Genomic DNA, 26,710 nt, shown 5'->3' with positions numbered 1-26,710 from the left:
TATCCATTTTAAGATATAATTACAGTCTTATGGAATAAGATACATATTCAAGCTTTTAAGTATCAACTTGAAAGACTGTTACAAAAATGTCCTGAGTGTAAAGTTGATCTGACTAAATAAGACCAGTAGGATTAGTTTACAGGATGCATTATTGTTTTCCTATGGCTTTGTCTGCTTACAACATCCTCTCTTTCTATTGGCAGCTTTGTCTAAGCTTCACCGGCGTTCCGATTAGAGCTGTGTATGTGTGTGTTTTTTTTTTTTTTTGTGAGCTGTGCCAGCTGAGTGTGTAGTAAACAGAGTGTTTAACAGAGGTTAGCAAGATGCCAGGAACAGATCTTTCTGCCTATGTGTGAAAGCATATGTGTTTGTATGCTTGCAGTCTTCGTCAGTTTGAGCAGGTGTGTCTTTGTAAAAAGATTAAAATCACTGGAGTTTTTGAAACCTTATAGCCTTTAGATGATTGAATTTCCACCCTTGGTTTCTTTCAGAAGCAAAGCATGTCCTGTGGTGCTGACCTGCATTTTGTTTGGTCTTTTTGACAACATTTACACCTACATTACTGTAGTGGCAGATGCTCAGTTTATATTTGGATAGACCAAAATGTGTCTGCAAATAAAGACTATCCTATACGTTGTTTAGCTTATCTTAGCATTTCCATGTGTATAGATTTATGTAATGCAGAGTCCAAACAGCACTTCCTGTTGAAAGACATTGCAGAGTAGACACAGAGAAGACACAAGCATATGTCACCTAATGTGTTTGTAGGCCATGCACACTTTTACTAAGCGCTCCAGTACTGACACCTGATGCTGATACTGCTACAGTACATCTTGTTTTGTGTCCTACTCAACACATTTGGGCCCCCTGATACCTGAGAGGTGAAGTTTCTTTTTGAACATCACAAGCTGTGGGCAGAATTGGACAAATTTTAGCCACACATCAAATTCAGCTTTACTATGCAATTAGTTAGTTGCCTCCACCGTATTTAATTGGTTGTTTGGCTGGTTAATAAATGAGCCTGCTATGCAGGGCCGCCCCCTAATGGTCGAATAGCTGAGTCATTAGTCGAGAGACCTGTCAGTCCACTATATGATGCTTTGTTTTTGTTTTATTATTTTTTATCACACACTTTACATTACAATAGGAGGTAGCCCCAGCCGGTAGTTTGTTGTCTTCTTCTCCTCATTTTGGTGTGACAAGTAACAGTTTTGCTGCAGACGTTTTCCACTTCAACAGTGACATTGTCCGATATATTAACGTTGGATCTATTTAGCAAATTGTAGGAGGAGAAAAAGACAACAAAACCCACCAGGATAAGCCACATAAAGGTGAGATTTGTACTTTATTAGAAGTGTTTTCAAACATCTACTTTTACAAGAGAAAAGAGTGTTGTGAGGATGTGGCTGGTTTTGCATGGCCTAATGTTATGTGAGTCTAGTTTGTTTATTAAAGTGAAATGCACAGCCATTTTCTGTGACATGCATCCATTTAAACGAGACTAGGAAGCTAACAAAAATGCTTTGGGAAAGCATTTGAATGAGGAACTTTAAATAAGAGGAATCATGAATATATGTTCTTTAGCAGTGCAATCTGGCACACATCAAATGCACAACAACATGCGCTGTGGTTGACCGACGGAAGAAGCTTAAACTTGTTGGTAAACCATGGTATAACTATGTCTCTGATGAAATTCATGCCAGTTGATTTTCTGACTATTCTGACTAGGCTTTTTATTGAAGAGCCGACTGACAAAATCCTTAGTCGGATACAGCCCTACAGCTGTGAACCTCTGGCCTCCACAATAAGGACATTGCTTTTCCTTGTTTGTCAGCGTGACATTATTGGTGCTGAGCCAACTTTATCAACCCTCACCCACCGCCACCACTATCAAGGTTTATGTTTCTTTCTTTCTTTTTTTGTTCCTCTCTTCCTTGCAGTGCACCATATCACCACATCCAATCAAGCGCTTTCTAAAAAGTAAAATTTCTTTGGTAAACTGATGTGTGTCTGCTGTTGGGTGGTCAAGATGTTCCTTTGGTGAACTGTTGTTTTTGTGCACTCCTGCCTTAATTATGCCATCCAGGGCCCAAGCCTGGCTAGAGTGGTTGAGTCATGTCCCAGCCTCAGAATAGCTGCTTGGACTGCCTGTGCCAAACTCTGACCAAACTGTGCCAATTCAAGATCAGGGTTTGTGCTGCATTCTTGGACATGCTCAACCCCAAGAAGTGGTTCTAGGCAGTTTGGTCCTGACTCGGGACTGGATGGGCATTGAAACACAGCCAGAGACTAATTAATGACGGTGGTTAAAAGAGATTAGAGCCAAAGAAATCCTTTGGTTAGCTAAGCAGTCGCATTCATTCAGTTGCCTCTTTAAGCCTGTGTTGCCAAACTGGTGGTGCTGTTCTTGTCTGCACCACCACATCAGACAATTATGTAATGCTGCTTCTGTGGTTGCAATTCAGGTTGAAAATCCGCTTCAAATATAGTTGTTTACAGCTTCCAGGAAAGCAACCAGTAATTAGTATGAAGCGCCGGATCTGAGCACTTTTTAATTAGAGTAATCCATATCATCTCATTGATCTTTTAAATTAGCAGTTACTGTAAAGAATGTTTTAATTTGGAGGATTTATTCCTTGGATCCCAATATGTACTGTATCTGTCTATATTTCTCTGTGGATGTTGGATTGTTTTTGAATGTATTTGGTTTAGCTCTACTGGGATTTTTGAAATTGTTGCCACTTTGTGAATTAGATTTTGTTTTCGGGGAATACAGAAGATCATGTTAAAGCATTTCAGTTTCAGTAGTAAATGTGCTCTGTTTGCAGAGTTGTCTAATAAGAAATGTAACAGGATTTTCTTTCAGAGCACCTAACTGCAGATGTCACATCCACACACTGAACTGTTTTTCAGTTTATAACATCTTTTTAGGCACAGTTTGCAGTCCAAGGCTGCCTCCCTCACACTGCGGCTGGCCACTGTGCAAAACCCATCCAGATGTAGTCATCTTTAAAAACTACTGAAGAAATTCTGTGTGTATTACTCAGACTGAACTGAATCAAAATAATTTATAGAACACGCTGAGAATTCAGAGAAGCTGTGTTGTTTAGGGTTGGTTAGATCTCAAAGGCCTCTGAGACACCGGTCATAGAAAAACCTCCAGAGACTCAGTCTGCATTGTGACTTCAAAGTACATTTATAGACTAAAGACTGAGGTACTGTAGCTTATGTGATTTAGTGTTTCGACAGTAATGTCGGCCCTCCACAGCTGTATTAGTTAGCGCCAGTGTTCTAAGTTCTGCCCTGTTCTGTTATTTGCCCTGTCAGTAAGCTAATGTTAGCATGTAAAGCTACAGGAGGATTTGATGGCAGTGGCTGGCTTATACTGTGATGCTACCTAGGGAGTGTTGATAGTGCCACTGAGTTTGGCTAACATTGCCAAAAAATGTTAATATAAAGATATTAACATTTATTGGTGGGTTCTAATAGCTTATTACAGCGATGACATTTCTTGAAATGTGTTGGCCAAAGTGGTCAGATTTTGGCAAAGGTAGTGCAGCATTTGAGCACAGCTTTTCATATAACTGTCTCCACATTTTACATATTCTATATACCTGCCTCAGCTATGTGTAACGCAGCGTGATATGATGCTTCAGTTGCCTTGGTATTCACAGTATTAAAATGTCTCAGTTACTTTACTCTGTGACCACAATTCCTTTAGCCTCCTATCAAAAAACTCACGTGTCTTGATCACCAGACATGAGTGCTTGGTCTCAATATAATGCCAGAGTTTACTGTACATGGTCTCATACTGTCATTAGCTAGCACCACTTTGCAAATAACACACAGCGGCAGTCGAGCATCATCAGGATCAGTCCATGGAAACCAGTACTTTAATCATTGTCATAGTATCTCCATTTTCTGTTCTCCCCAGACTCCTCTTTCACTGTAGGTACTACATATCGATCCATTTTGCCCCACACATAGCCAAGCTGAAGTTTGATGTTGACACTTATTTTTTTTCTGGTTTACTTTTTCTGGCGCTGTGCCTCCCTTGAAGTCCTGTGGCACCCCCCAGGGGAGGCAGGCCTCGTTTGAAAGCCGTTGCTCTAGGACATCTAGAAGTGGCATTCAAAGCAACCAGTCCATTTTGCACCATTGTGCCACTCTGCCTGCAGTCCCTACTCCTGTGGCATGAATAAGGCATCAGCTGTATAAAAAGGCAGCTTCCATTAAAGGCCTGTTTTTTCCATGAGATCTGTGGTTACACAGGAGCTGCCATTACATCTAACTTTGAAATCTAACTTTTTTTTTTTTACTGCTGAGTATTAGCACATTCTTTTCACTCTTAAAACCACAGTTCACACTCAAACTGATAATTGATCATGTTATCATGCTCAGGCTGTATTTTGGGACATCTCTCCTAACATGCTGTGAGCAAACACTCAATCGCTTATGAGAATGTCTTGACTTCATCCAAGTGTTAAGGTACAACATAAGAACCACTTTCCTTTCAGTGTGGGTTACAACTTTTCTCAGTTCCTTTTCTCCTGATACTCGTGAAAGAATAGCCAATTTTCACCAAAACCCAGTAACCTTGACATTTGAAAATAACCTTATAGTATAATGAATTTCTTGTTTTTAACTTGGATGTGAAATGAAGCTATTACAAATACTTTGAGCAGACGACAAGCAAAAACTGAATTGTAACATGATATCAGCCTGAGACACTATTTTACAAGTGGAATGGAGGATTTGATGCAAAAATGTTATGTTAATTTTGATTTTTAAGTATATACTGCTTGCATACAAATACCTTGTCACTTGTCTCTGATTTACTGTGGCCAATGCAACCTGCTTATCAAACTAAAACCCCTCCAGTGTGATAGTATGCTTTTAGTAATTGTTAACCTGAGTGGAAGAGTGTGTGGTGTCACTACACCACGTGCATGGACCTGTTCATGTGTTTACTTTCACTAAATTAGAGATAAGAGAGAAGTCAGTGAGAAGTCCAGATCAATTGCAAATAAATGATCTTGTGATTTTAATGGGGCTACCTCTTGATTAAATTCAAGATTTGTTTGCAACTTTTTGGATGGAATCAAACAATTAAAAATAAAAATTTGAATGTCTGTATTAATCTGAATGAAATCCATTAATGTGAGGAAGTAAGTTTGTAATGATGTTGGAACATGTGTCCTATGTTGACATTAATGTGTGTGCGTGCTTTATGTGGCAGTTTGTTATTATTTATCCTCTCTTCTGTCTTCTGTTCTAGTCATCCTGACAGATGAGGAAGTTCAGAGAAAGAAGGAAATGATAATGAAGAGGAAAGAAGAGGAGGCAGCCCGGGAGGCGATGAGGCCACGGCTGAATGAGGAGCAGGCCCGGATCATCTCCTCTCTAGTGGAAGCCCATCACAAGACTTATGATGCCTCCTATTCTGATTTCTCCCGCTTCAGGGTTAGTCACATTATCATTGATGCAGACAAAATTATTTTGTCCTCCATATATACTGGTAGAGCAGGGTATCATGCATGAGAGAGGAGGATTCCCTGAAGCACAGCAACTGGACAAGATACATTTTCCAGTAAAAAGCAAATTGATATTACCATATTTTGTGCATTTTGTGTTCCACCACAGAAATTTAATTTGAGGCTAAATGAATGTTGAGGCTAAATGCTAAAGAACTGATGTTCAAACAAAAAAGCTGTAATAATAGGATATGGATACCGTTAGCTCTGTTTACCACAACACTACAGAACTTGGCATTCTCTCACTTATACTCATGACTGTAATTGGCTGAAGTAGGCTGCAATTATACTCAAAACACCAGGAATTGCACCACTTTCTCACATTTGATCTTTTTCTGGGTCAGCTGACAAGACAAATGTATTAAGATCATATTAATTCATGTCAGTGTCTGTCTTTACAGAGTAAAGAGACAAAGAATGGCATGTGGGTGTGAGGTGAAATGAGCAAAGTATAAAATGTTTAATTTATTGTTCCAGAAGGGTGTGACCACACCGACATATTTTTTGGTTTCTCTGGTCAAAACCATTATATAAAATTAAATGTTATTGTATTTGCTTTTCTCAAGTTCATGCTGACCGTTTACCAGGGTTTGAAAAGAAAGGTTAAGTAAATACATAAGCCACAGACTAAGTTTGAAGTGTGAAAAAAACATTGACTGTACGTTTATAAAATGGATGTCATGTCACCGCCTCTCTCCAATGTGCAAAGGTGAAGCCAAAATATTTTTGCAACTAGCTTCTGCGTAGTAGCAACCAGAAGTGGAGTGACATCATCATCAGGCTGCCAATCAAAGCTATCAAATCATTCAAAATACACCTCTTTTTATATCATGAAATAACTTATTAAAAAAATTAAATTACCAGAAAAATTAGCAAAGGTACAGACATCAATGTGATAATATCTACCAGAAATGGCCGAACGGCTGTAATATGGGGGGTGCATTATAACGACACTCCATGCGTTAAACTATTAATGCCAAAACACTGGCAACACACAAACTTGTGAGCTGCAAATGTGAATAGCCCACTCAGGTCATATCATACGTGCCTATGTGACACCCCCCCTGCAACCCCTCACCCCTGACCAACACAACCTCTTGCCTTGGGCTTGCGTTTCAATACACCGTCTAAACGCCTGCTCACACTCATGGGAGGTGGTAGAAATGGCCAGATTTTTTAATGAGTGGTGTTTCAGTATATCTATGGTACATGCTGCATTGTGAAGAAGTGCAGAGGAAAATGATCTATGTCTGTAAAAATGTAAAGGGAGTCAGCACCACTCCTGTAATCTAACAATATAATTTCTGTAACCACAGTTTACTTCAGAAACAACATGTCAGCTGCTCTCGCCTGTGTGTGTTTTCAGTTTACTTGACACCAGTAACATGAGTCACCAAGTGTTTATCTGTCTGACAGTGGGCTTGTATTTTCTTCCTCCGTGTCATGAACATGATACTTTTAGACAACATTCTTTCTGTGGACCACAAGAACCGGGTCGTCCAAAGTCAATGGAATGGAACATAATGGAAGGAACAAGAGAGTCCTCAAAATACTTCCTGCCTCTGTGATTTATTAGCATCAAGCATGAATCTGTAACACAAAGTGCAGACAGACAGCCATAACCGCAATCCACATGTGTAGTAAATACCAGAGTCTTTTAGATATCGATACAGATATTGTCCATGTGAAGCCTACAAAATAAAATACTCTGGTTGTCATAAAAGATAATGGAAAGAACATGACTGCACAACTGATGAGTCTAAAAAATGAAGGTGTGCTTTGAAAATGATTAGAAGTTTCATACTATGGATTAACACTTTGCAAGGACACAAGGACAGGGCAATGGCGATACATACAGTGGGTACGGAAAGTATTCAGACCCCCTTAAAGTTTTCCCTCTTTGTTATATTGCAGCCATATGCTAAAATCATTTAAGTTCATTTTTTTCCTCATTAATGTACACACAGCACCCCATATTGACAGAAAAACACATAATTTTTTGACATTTTTGCAGATTTATTAAAAAAGAAAAACTGAAATATCACATGGTCATAAGTATTCAGACCCTTTGCTCAGTATTTAGTAGAAGCACCCTTTTGAGCTAATACAGCCATGAGTCTTTTTGGGAATGATGCAACAGTCAGTTAGTCCTACATTAGAAGTTCTTATGAACGGTGCTGATCATTCCTCATGGTTCTCTCATGTGTCCCTCACTTGTTCTGTGGTAACGATGCACATTTGTGTACTTGTTGTGAAGTGTTAATTTTTTTACCATGACCTCTGACCTCCTGCTCTGTTGCCCATGGCAACCACTGTCAGTTAATCGATCCACAAATTCAGAGTGTTTTCATTCAGTCAATCAGTTATTGACCAATGGGATACACACACACACACACACACAAGGTTTTGGGCCAATCAGGAGTTTTGTTATAGTGACGAGAATAATGAGGCTCAAACTACTGAGGATAATATATATATATATACACACAGTGGGTATGGAAAATATTCAGATCCCCTTAAATTTTTCACTTTTTGTTATATTGCAGCCATATGCTAAAATCATTTAAGTTCATTTTTTTCCTCAATGTACACACAGCACACCAGTCTGTGGTCCTGAGCACTCTGGAGAAGGTTTTCGTCCAGGATATCCCTGTACTTGGCCGCATTCATCCTTCCCTCGATTGCAACCAGTCGTCCTGTCCCTGCAGCTGAAAGACACCCCCATAGCATGATGCTGCTCATCACACTTGGAACACTTTTTGCATAAATGTAAAGCCAACAAAACTCACTTTACTAGAGTGTTTCAAATTATCAATCAGTGCATTTGTGTGCACCGTCAAGTTAGCTACAAACTTGATGGTTTTTTTTATGCCACCCTCACTGGCAAAGCTGTGACTGGGGTATATTTTCAGGTTGCCTGTCTGCCCATATGTTCATCCCATTCTTGTGAATATAATAGGTTAGGAATTTCTTAAAATTTGGCACAAATGTCCACCTGTGCTCAAGGATGATCTGATTAGATTTTGGTGGTTGGTGGCCGGTGGTCAAAGGAAGCCCGGCAGTGAATGGGATGTTAATGTTTGTGTTTCGTTGTGTTGTGTTTGCAGCCTCCAGTGCGTGAAGGCCCAGTAACACGCAGTGCCAGCAGAGCCGCCTCTCTTCACTCTCTGTCTGGTGCCTCCACTGACTCATTCAGCCACTCTCCTGGTGAGATACACAAATAGCCCTTTTCGTCTTGGTTAACTTTACTGAGGACACAGCCCTGAACAGACCTGTTGATTTAAAAACACAAGCAAACATAAGCCAGTGAAAGCCCATTCAGCATCCAGTACTACAACCAGTACTCTTTTACTTTGAGAAGTGAGCAGACATGCACATGCCATAAAATTCATTCAAAGACCTTTGTGTGTATTAGGTGTTATGTCCTTTTTCCTGCTCTTAGCTACTATTAAAAGGTTTGCAGTAAGGCTGCGTTCACAGTACTGGCCTTAATGCTCAAGTCTGATTTCTTTTTTTTTCTTTTTTTTTTTTTTTTTGTCAGATCTGATCTTTAAGTTTGGCTTGATCAAAACTTCTTCTTAAACTGGGGTTTCTTCATCTGAAACCTTAAACTGTCCACTTTCAACTCATCTGCCATCTTGTCTTGTTTAACGTCACGTTGGCTTTTTTTTTACTATTTCTGTGTTCACCTCCTTTCAATCATTTTTCTTGCGCTTCTCTTCCTCTGCACTTTTCTTGTCTCCTAACCTTCAGGGTCAGCAGACACCAGCACTGTCACCAACTTGTTAATGATGTACCAGGATAGCGCCAGCAGTCCAGGGGCAAGTGAGGAGGAAACAAAGCTTTCCATGTTGCCTCACCTGGCTGATCTGGTGTCCTACAGCATCCAGAAGGTCATCGGCTTCGCCAAGATGATCCCAGGATTCAGGTACAAACTATAATGCACTGCATTGATTAAGTCTAAACAACTGTACTGTCAACTGTGTAACAGCATGTATTACTGTCGGTAACAGTTTTTTAATCCTATCACTAGAAGTAGGAATGTCAATAATGAATCAATTATTGATTCATTACTGTCATTTTGATTGATTAAAATATGTTACTGTAGCTGTAGCAGAAAATGAGGATGTGCAGTTTCAGATGTAGTTTGCTGTAGTACCTTGTTACGTTACTAGGTGGCTTACTACATGCCTCATGAGATGGAGTTGCACATCATTGTCATCTCAGACTGACTTAAGCTGTGCTGTGACTCTGTGCAGGATAAGAACGCACCTTTTTTGTCATCCAAGTAAAAAAGATGCTGCAGCATGGCTTTTATGCTCTTTGTGGCAGTCATCTTGATAAACACTGCAGCATAAAGTTGCAAACATTCCACGGACTTGCCTGTTCCATGTCGCCTGCCTGTCTTGCTAGCTGCCTGAGGCTTGGTTAATACAACCTGTGAGCTGAGTGTCAAACAGCAGATAGCTGCAGCGCTAACGTTTGGGCCAGTACTGTAATTTAACATGCTTCGAACATAACACAAAAGTAGTTAACTTGCATAAATTCTTTTTACTATAAAGCTGAAATAATTAGTTAACTTTTCTTTTTTAGTAATTTCTAACATTTAATAGATAACTAAATAAATAATATGCACAATATTTCATAGCTAAAAGTTAGTAGCAGCCTTGATTAATAAAATAATGGTCTGTTAATTATGTTGAGTGTATTTGAAGACACAGCAGAAGCTGCAGGTCAGCAGGATCATGTTTGATTGGCTCAGAAGGGTGCTATCATTTTCTAGCCATGTTAAAAATTAAACTTTATTACCCCTGCAGCTATCTGTTGTTTAACTGAGTTATAGTAATCATGTGTTGACTGGTAAAATCCTCCTGAATGAGATCCCCTCCCACATGCAGAGCGTACTGATTTGCTACCCACATGTATGCAGAGCATTACTGGGTAAGGCAAGATACTATTATTTCCAAACAAACTCTTCCAAGAAAACGTTGGAACAGGATGTAGCTTTATAAATACATGCAGAGCTGGGAGATAAGTTTATAAATGTATGCACAGAAACCATGTAATAAAAGAATAGAGGAGACATATCTGCCATGTGGGTATACATAATGAATACATGAGTTTGCATGAACAGAAACAAAACAACAATAATTGCTGAGGTGCAGATAGCTTTGTATTTAAATACATTTAATCCTGTGACCTTGCTTCAGTGTAGTCTGAGTATATGATTTAAATATTTGGAGCTAAGTGTAGTTAGGGAAATTTACTTTGGGAATATGAAGTAGCCTGGCATTTCTTTGTTTATCTTACAAATACCACAAAAATGTGACAACGTGGAGCTCTTTGCAACTAAAGGGTTTTTGATATTTTCTTATCCCGGAGCACCACATCATCTCTAATTAGACCTCAGCCCTAATGTTGTCCTTGGCCCGAGAGAAGCACTTGCACACACTGTTCAGCTGAATGTGTGACTTTCTCCTTACTGTGTCATTTACTAAATGCTAGGAGCATCTTGTCATTCAAAAGCTTTTGACTTTGAAATTCAGACTTTATTATCCCTATCTGTCTATGCCTCATGCAACATCACAGTGATTCATCACCAAGATGACAAAATATGAAAAAAGTGAATAACAGCTTGAAAGAAAAAATGATCTTAATAGCAAATTGTAAGGGTCATTTTTAGTGCAAGAGAACATGTTTTATTACGGTGGTGATGAAGGTTTTTGCTCCTCCTAAAATTATAACTGCTTCTGTAGGTATATGGAGATGTGCACACTGCAGTACTGTACATCCACTAACTTTGTGATGTAACATAGGTGACTGGTTTTGCTGAAGGCTCGTGATTTTTTTGTACACGCTGTGCTTGTGTGTGTGCTTTTTGGCCACACAGAATCTGGGGTTGGAAATTGGTGCTACTGTAAATGCATATGCATTAAATGAGCCTGCTGTGCTTATCAGTCTCCCTCCCTCCCACACACACAGACACACAGGCTGACCTTAAGTTGTCACCCTAAAATTCAGTGGTGTATATGGTGGAGACCAGTATTTTGTCTTCATAAGACAAGCTGAGACCACACAGTATGTGTGCAAACAGGTGTAAGTAGTTCAGTACAACTTTGTGATGTGTGTGTGATAAGAGTGTTGAAGCTGCAAAGACTTGTACAGTAGTTAATTTAGATTATAGAATGTTTGTTCAATGATATTCTCCCCTCACTTTATTTGCACCGCTTAGAGTAAATGATAAAGTGTTGCTGGCAGTGTTTATTTACTGTATGCTGCCCCGATACCTACGTTTGGTATAGCTACTGAACAGCACACACCGACTCTGCGTGGGTGACATTCTGGACCGAATTTAAAACATGCCAGAAACTCCAGCTGCTTCTCTTGTTTTTCTCCAGTTCGTCTGCTCTGCCTTTGCCTCTGTACAGTCAAGCCCAGCTATAATAACACGAGTTGAAAATGTTTACATGCAAAATCCAAGCTTACTTTGTGGATCATTCTTAATTTTTCTGCTTCGTTTCTCAGTCTGAATGATCTCAAGAAATACTTATGTGTGACAGTTTCCTCCTTTAAACAAAGTTTTCATTGTCTGTAAACTCCTTAAAGAAAAGTGTTTTTGGAAGTGTAATCCTTTACTTTTACCGCCAGTAACTTTGTTGGCTAACTTGTTGATCGTCCAGGTTGCTAGTTACCAGTCTGCTATAACCAGACTTTTCTTTTTGCAGTTGAAAAACGTACTTGTCTTTGTAAAGACACCACCAAAGGCAGCTTCCTTGACTCTGTCCCAGCTGGTTAAATCAGATGTTTGAGCATTAGCTGATGATTCTTGTGTCTGAATGTAAACACATATGCAGTAACCCGTGTTCTATCTGTGCAGAGAACTGACAGCAGAGGACCAGATTGCTCTGTTGAAGTCAAGTGCCATTGAGATCATCATGCTGCGTTCCAACCAGTCATTCAGTCTGGAGGACATGTCCTGGAGCTGCGGGACACCAGATTTCAAATACTGCATCAATGACGTTACAAAAGGTTGGTTTCATGTCACTCACAGTAAAACCAACGAACAGGCATTGGAATTCCCCGGATTTTGCTGTAAATCTGGGCCTTTTGGAGTCTATATACTTGTAAGATGGTGAGCGATAATTAGCACAATTTTATTTTTGCAAGGACACCAAACCAAAAGGCACTTTGTATCTGTGTTCCTCACTGGTTGGTATTGAGCCCTGATGCATTAGTAAACTTACTTGTGATCAGTCCAGTTCCTGAATCTGTATTGATGGCGAAATTTCGATATTTCCAACGCACAGTTTAAATCCATTCAGGTAAAAGATTACAGCATCCACTCGGCCATTAAAAACAGGTTATAGGCCACAAATTGCCATAGGTCACACATGCACAATGAACAATGCAGAGCACACTTGTTTTTTAGGGTTTGGGCCATGAAACCAGTCTTTTTATTACAAATTTTGCATACATTTAACAGTTTCAGACTCAGTAGTCAAATGGTTAGACTAATTATATCCCATTTCACTGTAACAGTGTCAGAGATTATGCTGTCTAGTTGAAATAAGTAGAGAAAATTAGTAACCGGGCAGCACGGTGGCACAGTGGTTAGCGCCGTTGCCTCACAGCACGAAGGTTCCCGGTTCGGGCCCCACCTAGGACCTTTCTGTGTGGAGTTTGCATGTTCTCCCCGTCCTTGCGTGGGTTCTCTCCGGGTACTCCGGCTTCCTCCCACAGTCCAAAGACCTGCAGCACAGGTTGATTGGTGTCTCTAAATTGCCCATAGGAGTGCTATGTGTGGGTGGGTGTGTGTGGTTGTTGGTCTATATGTTAGCCCTGCGATGGATTGGCGACCTGTCCAGGGTGTACCCCCCCTTCGCCCGATTGCCGGCCGGGATTGGCTCCGGCCCCACCCGTGACCCCGCTCAGGGATTAAGCGGTAGAAAATGAATGAATGAATTAGTAACCAACCTGTCTGGGGCAGACCCTAATTGTGTTTTGTGGATTTTATTATATCAGCCTATTTTTTGTCAAATAAAATGTGTTCACTATGTATACCTTGCAAGAAAAGAATATTCTTCATATTAAAATCTGTAATGAATACTTGCCAGTACGCCTGTATTTTAAGTATGGAGGTGGGAGAGTTTGCTAATTGCTTTGTTATATGTTGTAAAATCATTAAGTGGACAAAATAAAAAGGTCTTTTCAGCTCCCAGCTGAGGCCAAAAATTCAACTAGAATTGATGAAAACTCAGGATCTTATGGTGGCTGGACCCCCACCCAGGGCAACTTCAGGAACTGCAATGATAAATTGTGACTGTGCATATAAGTACACACTTTCAAAAGAGACAAGTGTCGTGTGAGAGAAAAGTGTTCATTGTTGCAGTTGATGACACAGCTGTGATTCCCATCCCCCCCACCCACTTTATATAACAGAGTGTTAAATGGATCACCCACACACTGCTTTTCTACACATTCTTGCATGTTTCTGTTAAGTTTCCACTTCAGGGGTTTTCAAGGAAGCAGTACAGCAGCCACAAACACACTCTCGGTGTTTATTCATTCACATATGTAAGACAAGAATTAATATTCTCGAGCAGTGTCTCCCCTTTTAAACCCTTCTGCTACATAGAGTAAGGTGTGGTTTGTTTTTTTGTTTTGTTTTTTCAAAAGTCAGTAGAAAAGCACAAAATATGAGTCCCTGTGTTAAAAAGATAAAGGGCTGATGGTGTGTTTGTATTATCCTCCTTAGCAGGTCACACTCTAGAGCTTCTGGAGCCGCTGGTGAAGTTCCAGGTTGGTCTGAAAAAACTCAGCCTGCACGAGGAAGAGCACGTGCTGCTCATGGCCATCTGCCTGCTCTCCCCAGGTACTGCTTTCTGTACTGTATGTGTGTATTTGTGTGCTCATGGTAAAGGTCTATTTCCAGCCAAGCCATATTTTAAAAGCAAATTGACTCTCTAGTATTCAAACCATGCCATCATTATACAGTGTGGAGCTCATCAAAGGGTCTGTGTTGCAGTTGGTGTTAGATCGACCTAAATATTAGCATGCACTTGATTCTACCAATAGCTGCGATAAAGCTTTCCTGGAAGATGAATCATTTTTTTTTTAGAGTGAACGATCATAATCACTGAATGAGACCATCAAGCAGCAAGGCCACTTCAAAGATAGCCGACGGAGCCTCATTCACAATCTAAAGTATTTAACGGCTGTTTCTCCCTTTTATGACAATGGAAATGAAACATGGCTCTATGGAAAAGCATTGGTAAACATCTATTTATTTGGTGTTGTAATAAACATTTATTTGGTGTTCTTCTTTTCCTTCAATCAGCGTTTTTTTTTTTTTTTTTTTACAGTACTAAGGCTTAGTGTCCCATCAGCATAGATCTTACATCCCTCAAACAACAACACTGTCCTCTGTCCATTCATAAGCAGATATTTGTATATCTGTGTGTTAAAGACCTTTGTACATTCCAGAACATATTGTACCACTTGTGCCAATTGACATCATTTCAGAGTAGCCTAATTTCTCCTGAAAAAAGCAGTGTAAAGACTATATATGTAATGATGTGGAGAAACGCCTGTAAATAAAAGGAATAAACCAACGTTTGGTTAAGTATTTGGGTTCGAAGGGTTAATGCAGAACAGAACAAATGAAGAACACGGCACAGCGTTAACCAGGTGGGGGGAAAAGAAGGTAGTTGGGGCCGTACTGGTATTGTAAAAAAGTAAATACTGTTCTTCTGTGCACACATCTACATGACTGCATGTCTGTCCATCCTGGAAGAATGATCCCTCCTGTGTAGTTTTTGACCATCTAAGGCTGGAGTGCATCATTTGTACACACTGTAAAGTCCCTTGAGACAAATTAGTAATATTTGGATCTATAAATAAAATTTGTTTGTAGCCAGTCAATATGAAAATAAAATACATGTTATGTGAGCTGTTTTTATTAGTAAAATATAGAGGAAACACCCTGTCCACAGACCACAGTTACATTCCACAGACTTTAAACATTTTGTCTGTGGCAACGGTTTGAGAGACAAAACTCCAAACTGCTCTGACTGTTGTTCTCTTTTCTCCCTCTGTTCATTTACTTCCCCAACCTGCTTTACACTTTACCTTCCTTCCTTTCATTATGCCCCTCCCTAACTCTGCTGGGCTGTCCACTTATTGTCCTTTGCTCTGCGACCTCCATCATAATGGGTATACATGCACTCCCTACACTCCACCCTTTCTATTTTCCAATGGCAGATCGTCCCGGTGTCCAAGATCACGCCCGCATCGAGCAGCTCCAAGATCATCTGACAGAGGTACTGCAGGCCTACATCCGTGTCAATCGCCCAGGTGGACACCTCCTCTATGCCAAGATGATCCAGAAGCTGGCCGACCTGCGCAGCCTGAACGAGGAGCACTCCAAGCAGTACCGCGCACTCTCCTTCCAGCCTGAGCACAGCATGCAGCTCACCCCACTGGTGCTGGAAGTGTTTGGCAGTGAAGTGTCATAGCAGAGAAGGAGGCGCATACATCTACATCCTCATTGCACACAAGATGGTTAACCAACCCTTATCACCGTTTCCCCCAGATAACCCAGCCCTTGTACAACCCTGGACATGTGAGCAAGTAATCTTCATCTCTTCATCATTGACCATCCTCCTCTTCCTCCCCATGACTTCAGTGAGCAAGACTCCGATGCCTGGATTTGTAGATTCAAGACACCTAAAGAGGCTGTGGGTTTCTGCAGCCCTTGGATAGGGTTCACAGTCACAGTGCATTACTTGACATTGTGCAGTTATCCTGAGTCATAGACATCTGCAACAGATGGACACCCTGATCCTCTTCACATCCACAAAATCCACATTTGCCTTTCCTCATCACTGCCTTTCCCTTGACGTCCCTTCTAGATTCCTGTCTTCTTTTTTTTAACAGTGGAGACAGCTTGGAGCCAGGACATAACTGTCACATGTTTTCTTTTTTTACAATCATAATATTGCTTTATGTTCACATCTTCATGATGACAACATGACAAACAAGTGTAGGTAGACAAATTTACATTTATTAACCCTGCTGGCACTTGTGAGGTATGGATAATTTGCCAGCAGTGTTACTATACCAGTGTTAGCTAGCAAAAAAAAATACTGTAGATTTACAGTTTGTTGACAGCAAAGGCATCCAAATATAATTAACAGCCCAGCCATGGGCAGGATTACAATAATGTTTTGGAAATACTCAGTTTACTGGATTAAGAAGGGAGTCCAGCAGGTCTGTTTTCCTGCTTAGTGTACGTGCAAGGAGAAATTTCACATGGTCAGATGAAGTCAGGAAAGGTAGTGCTCTATGAGTCAAAAGTTTGAACACACTTTCCCCATTCATGTCAGTGGGAAAGCATGTCCCAACGTTTGACTGGTAGTGAATAAGAATGAATGTTTATGTTCAGGGATTGTGAGAAGAAAGATTAGGTTTGGTGGAATGAGTGAAGGAGGCTGGATAGATGGAGGAAGATGCTATGGTTGCAGATCTCTGTTCACAAGACAAAAGGGAATTTCACAAAAGAATGTATGTTTAATGCTATATACACATAAATGATACATATAAGCTGATATATATATATATATATTTAGAGAGCTATATTAAAGACAATAGAACTACTTGCTTCCATGGAAGCAAGTAGTTCTATTGTCTTTAATATAGCTCTCTAAATATATATATATATATATTTAGAGAGCTATATTAAAGACAATAGAACTACTTGCTTCCATGGAAGCAAGTAGTTCTATTGTCTTTAATATAGCTCTCTAAATATATATATATATATATTTAGAGAGCTATATTAAAGACAATAGAACTACTTGCTTCCATGGAAGCAAGTAGTTCTATTGTCTTTAATATAGCTCTCTAAATATATATATATATATATTTAGAGAGCTATATTAAAGACAATAGAACTACTTGCTTCCATGGAAGCAAGTAGTTCTATTGTCTTTAATATAGCTCTCTAAATATATATATATATATATTTAGAGAGCTATATTAAAGACAATAGAACTACTTGCTTCCATGGAAGCAAGTAGTTCTATTGTCTTTAATATAGCTCTCTAAATATATATATATATATATTTAGAGAGCTATATTAAAGACAATAGAACTACTTGCTTCCATGGAAGCAAGTAGTTCTATTGTCTTTAATATAGCTCTCTAAATATATATATATATATATTTAGAGAGCTATATTAAAGACAATAGAACTACTTGCTTCCATGGAAGCAAGTAGTTCTATTGTCTTTAATATAGCTCTCTAAATATATATATATATATATTTAGAGAGCTATATTAAAGACAATAGAACTACTTGCTTCCATGGAAGCAAGTAGTTCTGAGGGTTGTATAATGTAGAAGGTTTGAAGGCCCCTCCTCAGTTGTGTGTACGTATGTCTCATCTCTCAAAAGACAAACGTACACACAAAATGCTGAGAAGTGTAAGAGGAGTCCTATTTTTGTGATGTGTGTACAGTATATGATAATATTGATGTACCACAAGGGGGTATGTGTACAGGCTCTGACTGAGGGTTTAGTGCAGGGAAACGCTTCTCTGTTAGATTTAGTTGTTACTGGACCTGTGAAGTTTGTAGACTGACAGATGGAAACACAGTGTGATGTTTCCTGGATAGTGATTATCCAAAATATTTGTTTGGCTGGTTAGATTGCTGCTAAAACAGTTAGATACAGTAGCTGGGACAGAAACCAACCACCGGCTGTTGCCTCAGGGAATCGTTTGTCTGATGATACTGTGTACTCGGTGTTTACGGTGTGTGTGGCGTAAATTTACAATCATAAGATGGAGGTTGTGTCTGAAGCTCTAGGCATCACTGTGATTTCTAATCATATTGAATGACAGCATAAGTAAGCTAAAAGTGAGACTTCTTAACAGAATGATTACTACATTTTCATTCCTAAGCTTATTTGTTCATGGATGAACTCCTTTTTGGAAATGGTTTGCATGATTGTGCAATGCACTATAGATCATTGTCAGAGCTGAAATACCCATTAAATAGTTTAATCTGTGTTACAACGCTGCTTAAAGAATATCACCCTTAAGTTTGTTTTTGTTTTTTCAGGGCAAGATGAATTTTCAATAGATGATAGCAATATACAGTATTTGAACAGTGTACACTGACAAGTAGTCCAGCACGACTCCACCTTTAACTATGACCTCAATAATAAATATATCATTGAATATTTCTGACAATTTCACCAACAACTGAAACGTTTTGAGCTTCATAAACACAGATGTTAAGGCGGAAGTGTTGCATAGAATTTCATACAGTTGTATCAAAGTCTGAATAAATCCTTCAGATGCTCTTACCAATGGAAGAGTTACAAAACATGAGAAAGTACTTTTTATATTAAACATAAAATCAAGCCTCATACTGTTTTGGTATATTGATGTCATTTCCACATAAGCGAGGTTTAGGATGTTACTTTTCAACATCACTACACATCATATCAGGACTTTGTCAGCATGCATGCTCTCCCCTCGTGCAGGCCTGGGTCACCCCCTTGTGGACAATCTTTGTAAATACCACTTGTCAAGTCTGTATATACTGTAGAGATTAATGTAGGCAAAATATTAGGAGAAGTCAATTGTTGATGGCAATATGCTCTGGAGATACAGCACTATATGCAATTAGGAGATGGACTCTTATATTATATTCAGCTACAACGGACAGAGATGGCAGTCATGATGAAGATACTGAGTTGTTTCAGGGAGCACTGAAGAAGACTGTCAGCTTTGGGTTTGACCAGTACAGCTGTTTACAAGCTGGTAGTTCTGACTGAAAGTGTTTTTAGCCAGTACTCACATATTCGAGTTAGACAAGCTTCATATCAACAAAATACTGATGCCACAAACAGGAGTAGGGCTCACAGACTGACATTCCTGAAAGAACATCAGGAAAGCGCATTGGTCATGCCAGACTGGCCAGTATAGTCCCTGGTAAAGGGCCAGCGCTGGTCCTGCTCTGTTTTGGATGATGATCTAACTGAAAAGAAAATTAGTACAGTGTCAGAAACCTGATGTGTTACATTTGACATTCCCAGTGGTGGCAGTGTTGGATATTTCAACTGGCTTACACACAAAACATCAGTGTGTGAACATCCTGAACTCTCTGGTGTGTTTTTAAAGTCATCCAACAACTCAGTATGTTATCATAGGAAGTGCCCTCTCTGTTCATGCCAAGCTTATTTGTTCTTATCTTCAATCTTTCTAGATTTTTCTAAAGTCAATCAATAACCTTTTGACAGTTATACAGTATATACATGATTTTTTTTGTGTGAAAATTTGTTCTTTTTTCTTCCTTTTGCTTTCAAGATTGTCAGTTATATTGTAGGTTGGAGTTTGCTGTCTAGCTAATGCTTGGCCTGCTGCACTGGGATGTAATTTTAATGAAGCAGAGATGAGCAACTGCTGAAGCCTTTTCCAAGTGTAAATGAATGAGCTCCCCTTCCCAGTGATTTCAGCTGAATGAATATAGAATAACCCTTTTTAACTAATGATGTGGCTTTCTTGTTTGGGCAGGAAGGGACACTGTCACTTATTCTCCTTTCCTAATGGAATAAAAACACTTGTCACTGCAGCCATTTTTCACCTGGAGCTGTAACCTGTGGGGAAGGGACACAGTGGAGCTACATGTTTGCATTGTCAGTGGAAAGGCGGACCCCAGCTCTGTATGAACAAGCTACATCTGCTTTTCCCGAACCGGAATGTCAAATACAAATAAGTGACCATAAACTAAAACTGCCTTATCTGGCTGACAGGATTTAGCCAATGGAAAAACTGCCACAGCAACAGCATGGGCATGCCTCTTCAATTACCACCCAACCATCTAACCGCCTCTTCTTCTACAGTGGCCACTTGCTGCAAGATTACACTTCATAGCTTTAACTTGGCAGCCAGTCAGGTTCTGCTTTTGGAAAACTGTGATGCACCAAGGGCTGATGGGAGTGGAACGGCAGGTGTGGGATCGGGCGTGTCACTTTACTGTGACAATTCATCGTTGTTTAATTCAGAAAACCTTTGGATTGGACATCCAGAAGATTGTGTAGAATTTGTACAGAAGATTATAGGAGGAAAAGTATTTTTAAAATAAGAGTTGCCATAGACGGACGTAGTGACATACTGGTCAGGCAGAGTGTGCAGTGACTGATGAGATGTTGCCTCCTAAACCCAAAGTGTGACGGTACCTTTCTCACTGCTCTGAGTCTCTCATTGCAGCTTTTGACATTTTTAAAGAAGTTATCGAAAGACAAAAGTGGACTTTTTACATAAAACATCAACACCTCCATCATCTGTTTGAAAAGGAATGCCTGACAGGGTAGTGGGGTGAGAGTCTTCTCAGTTTTAAGGGGTTTGAGAGCAAAACATCAGTTACTTAACTTCGCTATGCTGCTAATGACCATTTCATTGATTTTCCTCCATGGATCATTTTTACATTTTCATTGAGGTTTGGTATGCAGAGAATGCTATGCCTGCAAGAGAGATGTGGCTAACCATTTATACACTAACAGTTAACATGGGGATTGTAGCTGATGCTAGAAGCCTTTAGCGCTCAAGTGGACCTGAATAAAACTGAAGGCTCTCACCCTTTTCTCAGCCCAGGTCAGCAGCTTCACCTCAGTAGCCTTACCTACAGAAACCTCGCTCAGCGGGAAGCATATGACAGATACCTCAATAACTCACTAGATGACTTGTTACAATAGCCTTTAAGGGAACCAAACATGAACTCAAACCTCACACATGTGCACACACTCACCCAGACTGACACACACCACCTCTCTCCTCAAATTTTGCAGTTTTTCTTTTGCAGTCGCTCAAACAGTAAACTAGTTGCCAGTTGTTGTATGAAGAAGGTTTCCAGTAGAATCCTGTTCCCAGTAGACAAGTGATTATACGAGTGAATCGCAGTGTTTTAAAATGTTAATGGTCTTGCTCTGTTTTTCTGCTTTACTTGATCTTCTTCTGTGCCTCATTCTGAGTTTTCTGTTTTTGTTGTCTCTCTGTCTTTGCGAACAGATAATGTGCCGCTAAGCTTTGGCACCGCGTTTAACCCAACATACTACCTCTCCCTTCTGCACACACATACAATGTATATATACACATATATATTCTTGCCACAGCATGATTGTGTTTATTAAAAGGATCTGTTTTTTTTTTTTCTTAACACTAATTTAGAAGGGTTTTGTCTGTATGTATAGGATATTCCTTGTTATCTCTTTGCTCATTTCAAATGCTGGATGATTTTTTACCTCAGAACTCAATATTAGCATACAAATGTCAAAGTCAGTAAATTAGAGGCCTCTTAAGCATCACTTCACCACTGAAGTGTTTAAATACATGTTAACAGTTTAGCATGGAAGCAAGTCTACATTCTTGTAGCCGTTGAAAGCACCCCTTTTCTTTGTATCCATTTACAGTACAGGTATGTGACACAGATCTGATGTTTTCTAATTATTTGTTTAACTCCTATCTGGACTACATGGATCTGTGGAACAAAGACACAATGTTAACTATATTTGCAAAATATATAGTCATCACCATAAACAACTCAACTGCAGCTTGGATGAGTTAACTTTAGCGTGCAGGATGATTCACAACAGAAAGAAGGTGTGATGGCTAGCTTGGTATGTGGGCTGATTCATGATACAGTTGAAACTGGACGAAGCATCATCTAACTGAAGAGTATATGAATTTACCGACTGAAGAACTGGCTCTATTTACTGTATACAGTATAATGCTATCATCTGTAAGTGTGGTTTATCAGCTGAGTTTCTAGAAACACAATGTAGACAAATAGTAGAGTCAGAAGAACAGCAAAGGGACAATTTTGACATTTTGGGAAATACACTTACGTATAGATATAGGTGAGACAGTTCATCACACTCTCGTGTGAAGCATCTTCTTGGAGATGGGTAGCTTAGCTTAGTCTAAAGAGTAAAAGCACAGGGAAACATGTAATCTCGTCCTTTCCAAAGGTTAAAACTCAGATTAAACATATACAGTGTACGGTAAGGTGGTAATTTCTAAGTCGTAGAGGTACTGGGAGGCACATACTGTTAACTTGGGACACAGCCTGGCTAACTTTCTGTTTGCCTCTGCTTCCCATCTTTAAGATAGCATAACTGTCTTCTGGCTGTAGCTTCATATTTAACATTCAGATGGAAAAGTGGTATTATTTATTAATCTACTTTACTGTATCTCAACAAAAAAGCTAAAAGTGTGGTCCCTCAAAATGTCAAAGTCTTTAAATAGCAAAGCTATTAAAACAAAACCATTAAGGATAGTAGGAGTCAGAGTTGTTAAGGCAGAAGAGTTGCAACGGCGAGGGGTCAAAAGCGGTAGTGAATCAAGTGGCTGATGTAGCTTCAAATAGTTCCAAGTGAGTGATTAACAGCAGGTTTTAACAGCAAATTACTAATTTAGATAGCTTGAACAACCCTGTAAATCAATTCTGTTCTGTTGCTGTAGATAGCTCAGCTAATTTAGATAGTTAGCTAGGTACCTAATTATTAACGTGACCCTATATTTGAGGGAGACAGTCAGAAAAGTGGTAGAACATGTATAAATGTTTTGACACATGTTGCTAACGTAAAATGTCAATGCTATTAATTTTAACCTCTTACTTTAGAATATAGCAGCCATGTCAGTGTAACTCTGTGGTGCTGCTCCTAATGTTTGGAACTACTCTACGTTCCCATGACCTGCCATTACTGAAAAAACAAACTTCTTATCGAGTCCATGAAGATGTCGGCACTCTTCTTCTTAATCCACTCTGGTATGATTCAATGAAAGATAAAATAACAAATGCTAAATCTGTATCAAAGCAAACTTAAAGAGTCAGTGGGTCAAAAGCTGTTATTTATTTACCTAAAGGATAATATAAGAGGTCTAATCCAGAACAGACTGCTAGCTTCAACTGTTTAGTCAGACTGGCTCAGAGCACACTGGGACATGTGCTGTGTGAATGCAGCATCAAACTACAGAGTTTTTAAGTGGATGTGTACCTGCTCATCGGTGTACATTTAAGAGGATTTGGATTCTGTGGAACAGGAGGCAAGTGCTACTGCTGAAGTTCAGAGATTTCAAACAGGTGTTGCTGTAGTAAAATGGCATCTGATTTGGCCAGAAGACTTGTTTGTTGTTTGCCTGATGGAACTCCATGGAGTTGCCAGTTGTTCTCTAGACTTGGGTTTTTTTTTTTTTTTTGTTGCTTTTTTAAGAGGTAAAAGTGTTGGAATAACATCACACAGCTCAAAACCTCTCAGTCTGGTTTGTGCAAGTGATTTTAGCTTTACACTACTTTTCACAGACGGGATGGAGGTCTGGGAATGGATTCATACTGGACCGACTCAAATGAAGGGAGCTAGTTTGACCTTGATATCTGCTCTGTCCTTACATCTGACAAAAGTAGTGGCTGTGGCATGATCATAACACCCCATACAGAGGTGTCCGTTAGTCGCCTTTGCTATCATGTGTGCCTCTAGCTTAACCTGATAAGGGTTTTTAACATTGGGATCTCGTGTTAGGTGTTCTAGATATATATAGTGTGTATTTTGTTCTGCTCAGCAGTCAGCCAAGTGTCACACACCTGCTCCAGCCCAACCTCAGCACTCTGCCTTCTTTTAACATGCCCTAACCTTGAATACCAGGCCTTCAGAATATATTCTCTTAGTCATCACTCTCGTATTATATTGACTCACAGTGTGTGGAAGCTAAGGTTCTTCTAAGGTCCATTTATTGCTGTCAGCCAAAGTTGATGTAAAGTTTTGGGCAGATATGCAAATTTACAAAAATCGAGTTTATTCAGTTCCAAAAGCATTTGATATTTAATGATGCAGCTGTTTCCTTTTGGGAAAAGGATTATATACAGTAATGCGGCACGGTGGTGCAGTGTTAGCACTGTTCATTTACAGGAATAAGGGTTCGGCCTCGGGCCAACCCGGTGTGCAAACCTGTATGGAGTCTGCATGTTCTCCCTGTGCCTATGTGGGTGCTCTCCGGGTACTCCGGCTTCCTCCCACAGTCAAAAGACATGCCACTTAGGTTGATGTACCCTGCTTCTCGTATGTGCCCCTCCCGATCATTGTCATGATAAGTGCTATAGATAATTGGTGGATGGATATATTTTTGAGTAGTTCCCATTTTGAAGGTAGCTCGTATTGAAATATTGTTGCCTGTGTTTGAACCTGAAAAAATCAGGTAGATAGAAAGTCAGCTTTCTGCTGTCATCACAGGTGGATAGATTATCTGCTGCTCTGACCGGTTTCTTTGCTACCTCTTTAAATATGCGCTTGCTCTTACACGTATGCACCTAAACAGCTGCGCTCACAGGCAAACATGCATTCATACCGACTGCCTGAAAAAGACCCTCTCAACACAGCACACACACTCAGATATACACCTGCAAATACACTACGTGCATTCGTGTGCACTTCCTTCTCCCTCACCAGCAGTTTTTGCCAATGATGCACTCATGTTTTTGTCTCTAAACACTGCAAAATGTGCGATGTCAAAAAAATGTATCATCTTTTTTTTTTTTATGCTGATCTCTATAGTAAGACCTGGGCTAGCCAGGTGCTTAGAAAACATCTGACATGAATTCATCCAGTGCATACAGAAAGTTTCATGTCTTTTAGAAAACATAAGCGCACATATTGCTCAGCTCAGTTGTACCTTGTGTGCCTAAAACCCACAGCCTTTATTTTGGAACAGTATCAGGGGATTTAAACCAGAACACAGGCCGAACTGTTTTTGTATTACTGATGACAGTTTCACTGATTTTTATTTATTTATTTTTTATTTTTTTGTAGCTGTTTTTTCCTTTCTTCGTATCCACATACTTTTTTACTCCCTTCAGTTGTTGTATTGGTTCTATAAGTAAGCAGTAGCTTGTTTGTTGGGAAGTGTGTGTGATTAGAACGAACTACGTCTGTGTTTCTCTACAGGTTGATGTTTTGTTTCATTCACTACTTTTATTTTTCCCCTTAGCTGATTTTTTTTTTTTTATCCTGTTTTTTTTTCTGTTTGCTGTGCTGATGCATCAAAGTCAAATAAAGGTTTTTTGATTTTATTTGACTTAATTTAACCTTAATTTTTAAGAATATCCAGCAGACTATGACCTCCCATGCCCCATGCTCCTCATTAGGAGAAGCAAAGATAAAAATATATTTAAAATCATCTTTGAGCTCAGCAGAGTCCCAAGATAAGTACCTTTAGCATCACACATGCACAACACCATGCAGTAAAACTCACCAGACCTCAATGCTTTTAGTAGAAACTCGCCTTTTCAACATACAGTTTACAGTTGCCATGGCATCTCTATTGATGCCACCATCAAGAGCTCTATATAAAGTGAAATAGTGTTATACATACAGTATCTTAACCAGTGTCTTTCTTCATGGTCAAAAATCAGCACCTGTTTTTGTGTCGCTCTTTTCTTTTTGCTCTTCTTATCATTGAAGCGGATCCATTGTACTTTGATTACATGCATTGAATGTAGTAAAAATACTGACAATGTTTTGGGAAAATCATAAATTAAACAGCTGTACATACTGATGCAAAACATCCCTCGTGTTCTTGTTTGTTTCTGTTTTAAGGTTCATCATAATGCTGTAAACGAGGTGCACAGAATACAGAGAATAATGTTAAAGGGTTAGTTCACCCAAATTATGAAAATACATTTTTATTCCTCAGTTGTATAGCCCAAATCTTGGTTTGAGATATCCATCTTAATAAAAAGTAAATAACTGAAATTCTTATTGTGATGTTTACAGCTTTGAAAAGTAACCCGCAGTCTGTGCTGTGAACAGTTTTGAGACTATTTTTTCTGGTGGAAATCACATCATTGTTCAAATGCTTAAATATCATTTTCTATGTTTTGAGCATGTTGAGTGAAATTATTTTCACCTCAGTAGTTTTTATAGCATTGTTAAAGTGTTTAAAAAGCCATAATTGCAAAATAGAGATTTTTAAAAATGCATGGAGAAAAAGGGACAAGGTATATATTTATGGAAAATGTATACAGGAAGTGTGAGGCATTGCATATGTATATGTCTTTGGTCAGTAGAGGGCGCTGAGGTGCTGTTGTAATCAACCCATGTTACATTTTTTGGCTCAT

At 39.4% G+C, this 26,710-nt stretch overlaps 1 protein-coding gene across 1 annotated transcript in view; it reads left to right on the top strand.

Moving 5' to 3' along the window:
• LOC109967218 (vitamin D receptor) overlaps nucleotides 1-17,160 on the top strand; it is a 54,693-nt gene extending 37,533 nt beyond the window's left edge. The window contains exons 5-10 of the mRNA XM_020612638.1: nucleotides 5,279-5,463; nucleotides 8,642-8,741; nucleotides 9,288-9,462; nucleotides 12,412-12,563; nucleotides 14,290-14,406; nucleotides 15,795-17,160. Of these exons, the coding sequence (XP_020468294.1) occupies nucleotides 5,279-5,463; nucleotides 8,642-8,741; nucleotides 9,288-9,462; nucleotides 12,412-12,563; nucleotides 14,290-14,406; nucleotides 15,795-16,048 (983 nt within the window). The 3' untranslated portion in view covers nucleotides 16,049-17,160. The remainder of the gene's footprint in view (nucleotides 1-5,278; nucleotides 5,464-8,641; nucleotides 8,742-9,287; nucleotides 9,463-12,411; nucleotides 12,564-14,289; nucleotides 14,407-15,794) is intronic.
• Nucleotides 17,161-26,710: the final 9,550 nt, after the last annotated feature.

Source organism: Monopterus albus, unplaced genomic scaffold, assembly GCF_001952655.1.
Source record: "Monopterus albus unplaced genomic scaffold, M_albus_1.0 scaffold126.1, whole genome shotgun sequence".
Taxonomy (NCBI): Eukaryota; Metazoa; Chordata; class Actinopteri; order Synbranchiformes; family Synbranchidae; genus Monopterus; species Monopterus albus.
The sequence above is the reverse complement of the archived record's forward strand: the minus strand, read 5'-3'. Positions and strand labels throughout refer to the sequence as shown.